The sequence below is a fragment of the Tribolium castaneum genome, chromosome 1 (genome assembly GCF_031307605.1).
Source record: "Tribolium castaneum strain GA2 chromosome 1, icTriCast1.1, whole genome shotgun sequence".
NCBI lineage: Eukaryota > Metazoa > Arthropoda > Insecta > Coleoptera > Tenebrionidae > Tribolium > Tribolium castaneum.
This window is the reverse complement of record NC_087394.1, coordinates 3,414,929-3,427,951: the sequence shown is the minus strand read 5'-3', so window position 1 is coordinate 3,427,951 and position 13,023 is coordinate 3,414,929. Positions and strand designations below refer to the sequence as shown.

Below are 13,023 nucleotides of genomic sequence, written 5' to 3'. Positions count from 1 at the left end.
GTTAACCAGCTACAGGTCTATAACACGTTAAAAGTCTCCATCAAATTACGTCAAAGTTAAATAAACAGTGTGAGCATTTAATGAACGGAAAGGAGTCGCGTGTTAGAAGTTAATCTTAAACTTAATTTTCTGCAAAAAAAACCGAAAGGAAGCTAATAATAAATATTTATAAAAAAATTATTCAATGTTTCCATCACCGTCTGCATTTTGATAGTGTCGACAATTCGACATTGACATTGTAAATCTCCTCTCTCCTTGTCTGAATAAATCGGTTCATTGTGTCTTGTCAACTACATAGTTTTTTACTTTCTCTTCGGCGACATTCTTCTTATCGCAGCTTCAATCCAATGGTAGTACAGTTTCATCACTTATTTTTTGGGCACGTATAAAGAAAGATTTGTCGTTCCAAATTTGCATAATCCTAATTGGCTCTGTTTTCACTTTCCGGATTATTTTTCGATAATCTGTTTTGGCATAATTGCTTTAAATTCTTTTCCCCAAAACTATTTCCTGGGCAAATTAAGGACAGTGCTAGATTGTGCTCATTTATGCATATTTTAGCCACTTTTCTTCAATGCATGTTTACTAATTAGCGCTCACATCCTATTAGGTAATATGCTACTATCAATTATCATTATTACATCATTATGATCGTTTCTGGTACAGGATTAGACGCTGATTTCTGATCATTAAGTGATTGTTCAAAAAACCAAAAAACTAGTTTTGCTTGGTCTCCACGAGTCTGATCAGTGATCAGTGATCACAGTTCTAAAGTACCAATTTTTTTCTTTTTTTTAACAATGCGAATAATCTCACTGGGAAACTGTACACTGAGATTAAAGTGGAAAAACGATAAAAAAGAAATTAGATACTACAAGGATGAAACTAAGGAAAATTACAAACCTCTAAACCAGAACTGCAACGATCGACTGAAAGAATAAGATGTGGTCAGATGTAGCAGTGGTGATATCAGAACAATGGAAATACGAATCGATGATAGACGAGAGTACATGAAGAAAATTATAGGGGATTGTCGATGAAGGCAAGCTGCTTCAGCTACATATCTATGCATTCATACCAAAAAAAAAACTAAGATAAAAACCAAAAATAAAATCAAAATAATTATACTTAATAATGAAGATGTTTATCACTCAAAAAAAAACGTAATCAAAAAGCTAGATACGAAAATAAGACAATTGACTATTAAAGATATTGCACTTTTTAATAGAAAAATCATTTAAGATAATCTTTTGTTTAAAATATTAGTTTCAAAAGTTCAAGGTTTGAAAATCCAACCACGCCAATCTTGAAATTATACACTAAAATAATCTACTTTATTTAGGATTATGTTTCATCATTACAAACAGAACAATACGCTGCTGTTTTTAAAACTATCAAAACCTCTTTTTGCTTATTTAAAAGACAAGGCTTAATTTTTTTCTTGGTGTTTGAAATTTCTAAAAAAAGTTAGCAAACCCCAAATTTTTAGGCTTAAGTTTGCAGAATTTCAAACACCCATAACTCAAAATTTTTAAACGAAATGCCACAATTTTTATTTAATTAATTAAATGGTAGAAACTTACTTATGCTTAACAATTTTCAAGTTACGAACTTTTTGTTGGCATTGAGAAATTTATTAGCCATATTTTTTTTTGCATAGGTTTCCATGAATATAAGAAATCAAAGTTTCTCAAATCAAATTCAATAAATTTATTCTGTTTTAACAGAAAGGAAAGCAAAATTCAATCATAAATGTTTTTTTGTCAAACTGTACAAAAATATCTGAATTTCCATCAATGTCAAAAAAGGGAACATAAGTTGAAAATTATCATAGGTATAGGATGCTAATACAGATCGTTGTAAAATTAAATTTTCTTTTACTTAGTAAAATTAACTTATAGCTTGTAGAAGTTATCCAAAAATATCGTTAAGATTTTGGAAAACTTTTTCTACAATTTTGAACACACTGAAGATATAGGCTTCTTTGTCTCTAAAAATAGCTAAATTACTGATTTTTGAAGTAAAAGACGCAAATCCAAATTTTTCAAAAAACCCAAAGTATTTCGAAAACGTCAAAATTTAAGTAAAGGGAAAGCTGATAAAAAAAAACCTTAAAATAACCCAAGTCATCTGAAAACGCAATAAAAATAGTTTTACATTTAAAATAAGAAAGTTGACAGCGACTTCCGGTATAATCGCTGTACAACAATTTGCAGATCAATATAATTATCAGAACTTTCAATGCTTCTAATGATTGATTTAAACAAAACACCCTGTATATTTACAATTTTGTTTCACATTTTTCATGAAATGCAATTTAGTGACAAAAAATTTTCAAAATATTTTCAACGTGTTTTTTCAGTGTATAAACTGTAATGTTCTTATTTTTCTATTAGTAATGCTTTTATTTCTTTTATTATTCAAAAATGGGCGCCACCAACTTTTTCCTAAAAGTTGGAAAAGAACTTATTTGCCGCTGTTATCCTGCTTTACACTGCATAAGAGTGCCTTTTCGACTAGCTTTTATACAGTGGGAGTGGGAAGGTTCGATTTCAATTAAACACAGGTGATTGGAAAGAGAAATTTTTATTCACTAACCATAGTAACAACAGATAAAACAAGTAACTTTTACAAACAACTTTAAACTTGGACCTAGTGTACCCTAGCCCTTGGACAAGAGGTCCTCCAAGGGAGTAATTGAGGGGAGAAGTCCCGTCGTCTTGAGGTCCAGGACATGATACTACTTGGAAGTCCCAGATGTTATGCCCTTACCACGGAAGAGGTCCCGTGGCCCGTGTTCAGAGGTGAACTCGGTTCCTAGAAGAGGTCCTGGGGCAGGTGTGACTTAATGACGGAAGAAGGTCCCGTCGACTGTATCCTTTGAAGAGGTCCAAAGAATGCAGTCCTTCAGAAGAGGTCCTGAAGTTGTTCCACCAAGTGAGGTCTTAGTGATTTCATCCGAAGAGGTCCGGAAGGAGACTCAAATGAATCTGTTGGAGTGGCGGCTTGGGCTTCATTATATACTCTTTTAAAGTCACCATTTCCAAAGCAACAAAACACTTTGTTTATATTTTTATCGATTTATCTCCGCTCATTTCTCACTGGTTTATTTTTGGCGGTCCTTTTAAATAAACACAAACACAACATAACGTTTATTCAAGGAATTCTTACACCTTTTAACTAACTTATTGTTTGGAAAATATGCTACTCATATTTCTAATACCAAACAAATATTGGATCCAAAATTTTTGTTATAAAACGCATAAAGCAAAAGAAGAATAAAAAACAAAAACTAAAAAATAATAAAAAATGGGAATTACAAAAAAACCATTAGCAGTATTTTTTTTTGTTTTAAGAAGCCAAACGTAGTAAAGAGTGTCTCGACAATAACTTTCTAGATTTTTGGACAAAAAACGAGAAAACAAAACTTTTTTTACTTTAAAAAGCCAATTTAGACCTGAACTTTCTGTTCCTCTATCTCGTCTCGTTTTTATCTTTAAATTTTAATGCACGCTTGTCATTCGTTCCGATAATCGCTGAATTATTTCATTTCTGGTCTCGGAGTGGCTCAATTTGAATCAATTAAAAAACGCTCATGTCTCCGAATATCTCGACTTGCATCTACATGGAGCTCAAAGTTGGTGCCATTACGAAACCCCTCCGTCATCCTGCGATAAATCACCGACAGCGTGCCACCTTTTCACTGCATTTTACAACTTTAATACAATTTGATAAACATCACCGAAAAAGAATTATGTACGGCCGTGTAGTTAAACTTGGCAATAAATGTCGAGATCACTCGACCATGGCGTGAATTATTTCAAGCAAATAATAAAGCCATTTACGAGCACAATCGCTCCTCCAAATCGATTTCGATCTCGGCGGAAAAATTTCAAAATAAACGGCGAGGGAAAACTTTTGAATGCGAGCAACGAAAAAAAATCCATTGGACTAAATCAGGTGCGCTAGGAGCACCGCAGGTACTGCTGGAACTATTCAGTTACTGGTCGTTGTGGGTGGTAAAGCAATAAGCAAAGTCGTTCAAATGCACGATGTAGGGGACAAGTGGCGCACGATGGCGCTGATGTTTCAATATTGCCAACGTCGAGGACGCAAATGAACAATGGCATATTATTAATTACAAGTAAGCGTGGGAGTCGCTTGATCTTGAGCACAATGACTCCTCTTCGTTCGTGTTTCCCTTCGAATAACACCCAACGGCAATTCCGATGACCTCGCCATTATTTATAGAAAGAACAACAACGGGAAAAAAACGAAATGTTGACATAATACGAGACGGAGATCCTCAAAAAAAATTAACGGAATGTGGGTGAAAATTACGAAATTTTTGGAAAAGTGAAAACCGACATTCGATAACTTCGAGGATTTGTTAACTGTAGGTTAATGAGGATGGTGTTGACATCTTGGCTATTGTAGCAATGTGCATAATGTGTGCCTCATTATAGTTCAGAAAAACCAATCTGATTCTGCATGTAATGCAGTTATCAAGTATCCGGCTCGAAGGACCAATCTAGTAAAAATTGACCACGCTGTTAATATGAAGAAAGTTTGTTTTGATCAATGTTACAGGAAAAAAGGAAAAAAACGTTTTTTATTCCTCGTTTTCTCTTCTTTTATATGAAGCTAAATTCTAGTAGTTCATATTTTGTAAAAAAACGAATTTGAAATTAAAAAAATCAGTGTTGAATATTTTTTCGATGTCTATGAAAATAAACTCAGTAATTGATAAAGTATTGCAAAATGAATATGATATTGTGTTATTCAGAGATTTCCTACGTCTTTTTCTTCATTTTTTATTACAGACAAAATTTTGTTAATGTACTTATACTTATTTTTCCTTCTTTGGAAAAGCCGTCATTTCTAATGTTGACGAAAAATAGAAAGTCATGTTTTCATTCAAAAAATTTATAATTCTATTACAAAAATAATGAGCTATTGCTAAAATAACGTCTTCAAAAGATTGATTTTAAACGCAATTAGCAAATTTTGCATTTAGATATTTTTATCGCCACATTGCAACGTCGTAAGTGCATTTTGTAAAGTTCCTAAAATAAGTCAGGTCAGGTCAGGTCAGGTCATCACAAATCACAAATACAAAATAAATTGAATTGCAATTTTTTTTCATAGAAATGCGTATATTCGTATGAATATTAAAGGTAGGATTTAATACTGTTTAGCTCCAGAAAGCTAAGAAGAAATTACAATTAAATCTGTGGAAACCTAATTTTCAAAAAATTTACAATACTCATTTACAATAATATCGAAAACAATTTGAAGTCAAAGCCAGTAAACTTATTTAGAAAACAAATAAACTTAAAATTTTTATCACTTCAGTAGTAATTATTCTTTCGCTGTTTTTGTTTCCATTTTGTGTTATTATTTTTATTATTATTACCTTTTACATATTTTCAATGGTATTCAGGACACATATCTACTTTTCTTTTAGTATTACTTAAAAAATAAAATTATTTTCTTATATTAATATATATTATACTTATATTTTATTGTTGACACTGTCAAAATTTCCGGTTTTTCTCCTGTGTAAGACAGTTTTGACAACTGTTTAGCATTTCTCAATACTAAACGTCAGATTATTTTTAATAGATTTAAAGCAATTTTAAGCCTTGTTGAGTCGTTTGAAGAATAAAATGTTGTATTCAACACGTTTTTCTGTAAATCGGTTCATTTATTTCACCTCCTGGGTGATAAACCACTTGTTTTCACTGGTGGTTTGAGATAAAACGTCCGATTTACAATCAAACTCGTTAAATAAATAACTAATTATTTCCAACTGACTTCTAGTTTTGGTTTTTTGGTTTATATTTAAAAATGTATGTTTTTTTTTGTTTTGTGAGAGGTTAAGTAGAGTAGCATTACCTAGACTTCGCCTCCTCAATTTTTTTCTTAAATAAAGGCTTTTATTATTATTATTATTCAAAAAAAAAACTTTAGTGACTTTTCTCAAGAACATTTATAAATGCTAAAGTTATTAGTTTTCGGATTTTTTGCCAAGAAATCGTCGATTTTTGGTACCCAGTGTATCTATTGAACAATAATTCCAGTAATATTAATTATAGCTTTAATAAGTTTGGTGTCGTTGAAAAACTTTTTCTATTTTTTATATACTGCAAAAAAATTTTTTCGACGCCATTTCATTCCCCGGATTTTTTTACTTACGTTTAGGTAAAAATATCGTCATTTTGTCAAAAAGTTATAGGGTAATTGACAAAATAAAATTGAGAAAAAATAACAATTAATGTAAAAAATTTGAACATGTTTCTACTTTGCTCTCGGAAATTATAAGACTTACAGAAAAATCAAAAAACAAAAAGGAATGTGCTGTAAATGATCCACTTGGTCCGACTTTTACAAAAATTTTGGAATATACAAAAAAACACATTTTTATTCCAAAACCAAAAATGAGACAAGCCCTTTTATTAAAAGTACTTGGAATCTTTAAGCCTTTTTTCGCAAAATTTCAACCCAAATCCACCCCTGTCTGTACACCTGTCCCTCCGAATTCCTCTCTCGTACCCACCTAACAAAGCCCATTGTAAGGCAGGTCACTGATAGACCAGCTGTTCTTTATGTGCCCTTAGGGCACCCTTTCCCTTGACTTGACCCCAATTTATTACTATTTCCAAGGGTTGCACCCTCCCAGTAACAATTTATTCCAAACCCTTGATAAAGCAACAATTATAATTGGTTAAAAAAAAAGATAATTAGCGTATTCCGTTCAAATGCTTGTTATTATTATTGTTTATAGTCTTTTTTCCATTGTTCGTCGGTATCAGTGTCGTAAATAAAGGCAAACGATAGGAGCCGAAGGTCACGAATTGGTTATAAATTATACTTAATTACTTTGGGGAGGAATCAGCAAAAATTGTAACGGGTTAAGGCCGATTCAACGCTTGACACTGTGCTTGGAATTTGCACTTTTCGCATTCCTGACACTTGACTCATTCGCACCGGAACACCCCCATACAGAATGGGGCCAGTTATTAACACGAATTGTTATTTTTTCGCAGCCAAAAATTTTTTCAGTAACTAATTACGTTCTGTTAGGCGGGCAACTGCGCTATTATGTTCACGCGAAATCAAATTAGGTCGAAAGATAATTGAACAATAAGCTGGTGCTTGTATTTGGACGCGAAAAAATGATTGAATAGTTTTGAAAGTCATTATTTACGGACGCTTTTTCTAGGTTAGCATTGTTAATTCTTAATTATATTATTTGGTTAATGGTGTATTTAAATTAACATGTTTGCTAAGGTGTGGATTACGTAATTGTGGATTAAGGAGAAAGAATTGATTATAGAATGTGGAAAAAATGTGGAGTGAACTATTACATTGCAATAAATAATAACTTTCATTGCTTTGCTGGACGATGTGTGTAATTTTCTATGTTATTTATTCAAGTGATTTGCATTAGAGCACACAGAGCTGACGCCACTTTGATCTTGACAAAATTCTCTTGTCCTACTGGAAACCCAGAGGTGCCTAATCGGTCTATAACTTTTTTGTTACTTGAGATATTGCCATGCCGTTTTCATTATCCGATAGATTGACTCAAAGTCCACAAACTATTAATATTTTTTTATACACAGGGTGGTGAACCAAAGTTATATTTTTTTTAAATGGAATACCCTATATATTTTTGCGTAATCAGATGCATCTTTTGTTCACGGATGGTTTTAAGCTAAAATTTAGTTGTTCGATTCTGCTTAGTTTTTGAAATAATTTTTTTTTGACAAAAACACGCTTTCAAAAAATTCATGAGATTAAATCTAAGAAACAGAAAAAACTTTTTGATGGAGGCGCGAGTTAAATTTTTTTCTTAAAAGTTGAATCATTTAGTTTTTTATTTTTGCATCTAAAAGGCTTTTTGTCTTACTGTTTACGTAAAAGATATTTTATTTTAAACATAAAAAAGAACTATTATTGTTTCAGTTGTCTAAAAGGAAACATTTTAGCTAATAATAACTCTATTATTGTCACTTGATCCATTCTTGTAATAGACAGTTAGGTAGTGGGGAGAAATAACATTGGTCCTTTTGTCCCAATTTTTTTTTAAATGCTACATGTTTCGGCCATTAATTTTTTGAACATTTTCAGGCTTACAAGTAACAATTACTCTTTTTTATATTGTCTATTTATTATTGACCGAAACATGTGGCGTTTTAATAAAATTTGATTTTTATTGTTAGTGCATTAATATTTAAAGTATTTTTTTTGTGATTTTTTTTTTTTTGATTTTAGATATTCGATAATTAAATACATAATCTTAGGGAAACATAAAATGAGGTGTCGTTACATATATTTTTTTTCAGTTGTTTAACCTACAACAAATTTCTTCTTTTTTTATACTTTTAATTGTAATGCGTTAAACAAATACGGGGTGACCCAGAGGCTTATAATTTTTTTGCTATTTGGAATATAGCCATGCCGTATAGTTTTATTATACACAGGATGTTGTATACAGGTGAACCAAAGTTTTCTATTATTTATTTTTCAAAAAGGGACACTATATAATTGTGCTAAAAAATAATGTAACTTTATAAAATTATTATGGGTCGATCTCTTTTCGTTTCGGAATTATTCAACTTTTCGTTATAAAAAGACGAATTTTTGAAAAATCAGAGTCGCTTATGAATATTTTCCGATAAATTTGCAACAAAAAAACTTTGAATACCTTGTAGATTTAGCAAATAGTCGACTTTTAGTTAAAGCAAGCAGATAATATACAGGGTGTGCCAAAACGCAAAAAGTTGAATTACTATTTTTTTCAAATGGAACAACATGAATTTTTTTTAGTATCGATAGCTACCTTGATACTTTGATAAGGTACCTTATGGTATAGGGTTTGCATAGCAATTCAAATTATTTTTCGAGATTTAAAAAAAAATATTACAAGAAAATTTGTTAGCCTAGAATCTGATAAGTCAACAGGTAATTTATTTTTTGATATGTAATAATGTGAATAATTACATTAGTAATCTAATTATCGCTTGATGCATAAATAAATTTCACTCGTCAAAAATTATTGAAAAAAATAAAAGAAAAAACTAACACTAATAAATATTTCAAATTTACTATACAAACAACATATTACTAGAAAGCTTATAAAAAATGCTATCGATACGTGTTAAGAAATACCTGGTGCTCCATTTTGGCACACCCTGTACATTATTTTCGTGTTTCAAGGAAAAGTCGACTATTTCCTAAAATTACAAGATGTTCTAAATTTGTCCTTCGAAAATTTGCCGGAAAATATTCATAGGCGACTTCGTAGTAATTTTTCAAAAAAATTTTTCTTTTATAACGGAAAGTTGAATAATTCCAAAACGAAAAAAGATAGACCTATATAAAGTTACATTATTTTTTTACGAAGCATCTAACTGTGCAAAAATTCCATTTAAAAAAATAAAATTTTAGTTCACCACCTTGTAGACAACACCCAGTGTATAATGAAAATAATTTTAGTTTGTAGACTTTAAGTCGATCTATCGAATAATAAAAACAGCACCGCAATTTTTGAAATAGCAAAGAAGTTAAAGTCCGATCACACACTCCCTGAGTCACCCTGTATCTCAAAAACTTTTCCAGATACAAACAAGCTGAAAACACCACCTTGTAGGGAATTTCATCAGCTTTAATTCTGTTCAAGTAGTTTTATTATAGCACGTCTCAAAAATTCTTTGGGCCCTATTTTCCCGTACTCACCCTATGTGGGGACTTGAGCAGCCTGTGAACAGCTGCCAGCTGGTTGATGAGCGGCAAAGTGACACTAAAAGTGTGCAGAGGAGGTCTCGCAGGATCCGGAAAATTCGTAGTGTACGAAAAAGGGTCGATGTCGTTCAAATACTGGACACGACATGTCAAAGACATCATGCCTAACACTCAAGTCCATCACACTGTCTATATCACACTGGAAATTTAGCTTTGGTTAGCTGGTTGTGGCTGGAATGCCGGATATCGTCGAATTGTTGGCCGTTTTTCACAAAACGCCATTAATGTTCTTATCGTCACTTGACACTTCGAACGATTATTTAAATCCTAAACCGTAAAACGCCCACGGTTTGGATATACTATGATGGAAAATAATAAGTGCGATGGGATTCACCATGATTTATGGAAGATGTGACACATATTTTATGGTGGATTGGCACGCAAACAGGTTTTTGGACAAATCGATTACACGAAAAAAGTGCTAAAACACCTTTGATAATAATGATATCAAGGAGAGCCGATCCGATTCGAAATGGCTGTCTTGCACACCCACAGAAGGAGTTTAGCTATTGCATCTAGTGCAAATAAATCTCTAGTCGCCACATAAGGCACGGATTAATTAAGACAAGCATGAAAAAGTATTACGTCTTAGACTTTCTCGTCGATGATCTTTATTAATACTATGGCCAGACAAATAATCCATTTTTGAGTCTAGCCAAAAATTTTGATCAAACAAACAAGTAAGTCAACCAGCTACTGCTAAATCTATCTAAACCGTGAAAAAGATTCTCGTGTCGTGGTGGGTGTCATAGAAAGTGACCACACAAGGTTACAGTTCACCTAACCTGGGCTGGGCATATTCAATCAACCTGACTTTATCGCACGAAACCAAAACGTCTTCCTATTTTATTCAAGTCTTTGAACAAAGGAAGTAAGCCATTGTTTAACTTTAGCCCACTGTCTCAGGCTACTTTATCTAGCCTTATTTAAATTAAAATTAAATGAGATAACATTTATTTCAGTCGAATTGTCTCACAAGATGTCTAAAATTATGCAACAGTACACAAAAAGGTAATCTGAGTAGGTAAAGTCTGTCTTTTTAACTTACGTTCCAAAATTAAACAATTCTTAAAATTATTGTACTAAAACGTCTCATTTATTTCAATAGAATTTTTGAACAGAGTATACAATTTTTGCTACACAGGGTGACTCTTTTTTTTTGTTTTTGACAAATTTCAATTTTTTTTCAAAGTCTTCATTTGCAAGGGTTTATCTAAGATATCACAGCCTTTGAACGGTTTGCGGTAAGAGAATGATTTTTTTTTGCATTCGACAACCAAAGGTTTGAAGAGTCTTCTAAAATTTTCAAAATTGTCAACTGTCAAAATTCATGGCAAGTATGATTTTTTCAAAGTGGTTATCAAAAAAATGCTATAACTCAGTTTTTTCAAATGAAATGATCCTATTTTCTTAACGACAGTCGAAAGAACATCGATATTTATAGTGAATTTTATCAATACGTCCTATACTTATCTCGTACAGTTTTTGAAAAAAATCACAAAAAACGGATACTACTTCATAATTTTCATAGTTAATCAAGTAGACCTTGCAAAATGATCAACAAGTGTCAAACTTCAATATTTTATTTAGTTTTTAGCCGGTTCATCACCGAATAAGCACTAAAACAATAATATTTAATTGTGGTATTTTACAACTTATGAATTATGTAATGTAACTCAGTCAGTCGACCATGGAATTTTGAACTTCTTGAATGAAAATGGTGAACAAATCTAACATTTCTTTTAATTAATAGCACACTTTTATCGTATTTCTCCTAAGTTCTCTTGATTAAAAATAAAAATGATAAGCTAAAATTCTGTTTTTTTTTGTAATTATTTCAAATACTGTAAGAAATAGATATACAAGAGGTTAATAAAAATTTACATAAAAATTGATGTTCTTTTGATTGCTATTGAAAAAACTGGGTCATTTCATTTGAAAAGACTGTTTTATAATCAATTTTTAATCATCATTTTCAAAAATCATAGTAGCATTGTAATTTGACAATTGACAGTCTTGCAGATTTGAGAAGACCCTTCGAACCTTCACGAGTTCACGAGCTGTAATATTTTAAATAAATCCATTCAAAAAGAATACAAAAAAATATTGACATACGTAAAAAACTATGATAGATAAGTACTAACAACAGAAGTACATTTTACTCAGTTTCAAGAGAATTCAAAAATACAATAAAAATAAACGGTAATTATTTAAAATTTCAAAATTCAGCCATTTTGAAAATAATTTAGTTGAACTCAAAATGGACGATTTGGATACAAAATCTTCAAGCTATAGCAATATTAGAAGTTAAAAAGTTTCTAATGTAAGCCCTAAAGAAATCATCCTGTATATATTTTTTTTTGATTTACACAAATTCCATTTCAATAAATTTAAAACTTTGTAAAATATGTTCAATAATGAATGCAACAGGTCTGTTATATTCTCTCTTTGTTTAGCTAATATGACTTATAACTGACTATCCTTGTCTAACAGACAGACAAGACTGTGAACATAAAGTTAATACAAAATTTCGTAACAGCTTACTTAAAAAATTGGAACCTTTTGTCAAAAAATATCAAGAAATAGAGTCTTTTATTTACATTGTCCACATTTACAATAACTTTTCGGTGGTTTTTAAACGATTATAAAAATAAACAATGTGATTGAAGAAAAATAAAAAAATATAATAATAAAAAAATATCTAATTGTATTTAACAAAATTATAGAGAGGAAAAAACCCATAAGAAAAATAGAAAAATCATTTTGTAAGAAACATTTTTAGTGCTTTATCAACAAACTCTGATAGCTGAGATTGTATGTGATTAGGGTAATATGCATATTATCTATCAATTTGTCGCATTGGGTAATCTTATAAATTATAAACAAGGCAAATTACTTTTATTGCTAATTTATGCAATCGTCGTGCAATAAATCAGGAAACGACTGCTTTATTTTATTCAGCCTTTAATAAAACTGCAAAGAATTTATTCAAAGTCGTTGAAAAATTTAATTACTCGAAACCATTTTCTCATACGATCCACTATCTAATCTATGTATATTACTTGCTCGAGAAACGACCCACTAACCGTGAAAGTACCGATCTGGAATTTGATTTTTTGGCCAGTTGTGATTAAAGTAACAAAAACAATTAATTCTGTGATGTTCCATGTAATTGCTTCCAGGGCATTACAAATCCATTTGGACTTATCTCAA

The 13,023-nt window shown here is 31.2% G+C and overlaps 1 protein-coding gene across 5 annotated transcripts in view; it reads right to left on the bottom strand.

Annotated features, from left to right (window-relative positions):
* Window positions 1-13,023, bottom strand: part of Fhos (Formin homology 2 domain containing) — a 112,848-nt gene that overhangs the window by 67,831 nt on the left and 31,994 nt on the right. For 3 of the 5 annotated variants that reach the window (XM_015978745.2, XM_015978744.2, XM_064355967.1), the window contains exon 2: window positions 9,745-9,949. The exons of the other annotated variants lie outside the window; for them this stretch is intronic. In XM_015978745.2, coding sequence (XP_015834231.1) covers window positions 9,745-9,912 — 168 coding nt within the window. In that variant the 5' untranslated portion in view covers window positions 9,913-9,949. The remainder of the gene's footprint in view (window positions 1-9,744; window positions 9,950-13,023) is intronic. 5 annotated transcript variants of the gene reach the window in all.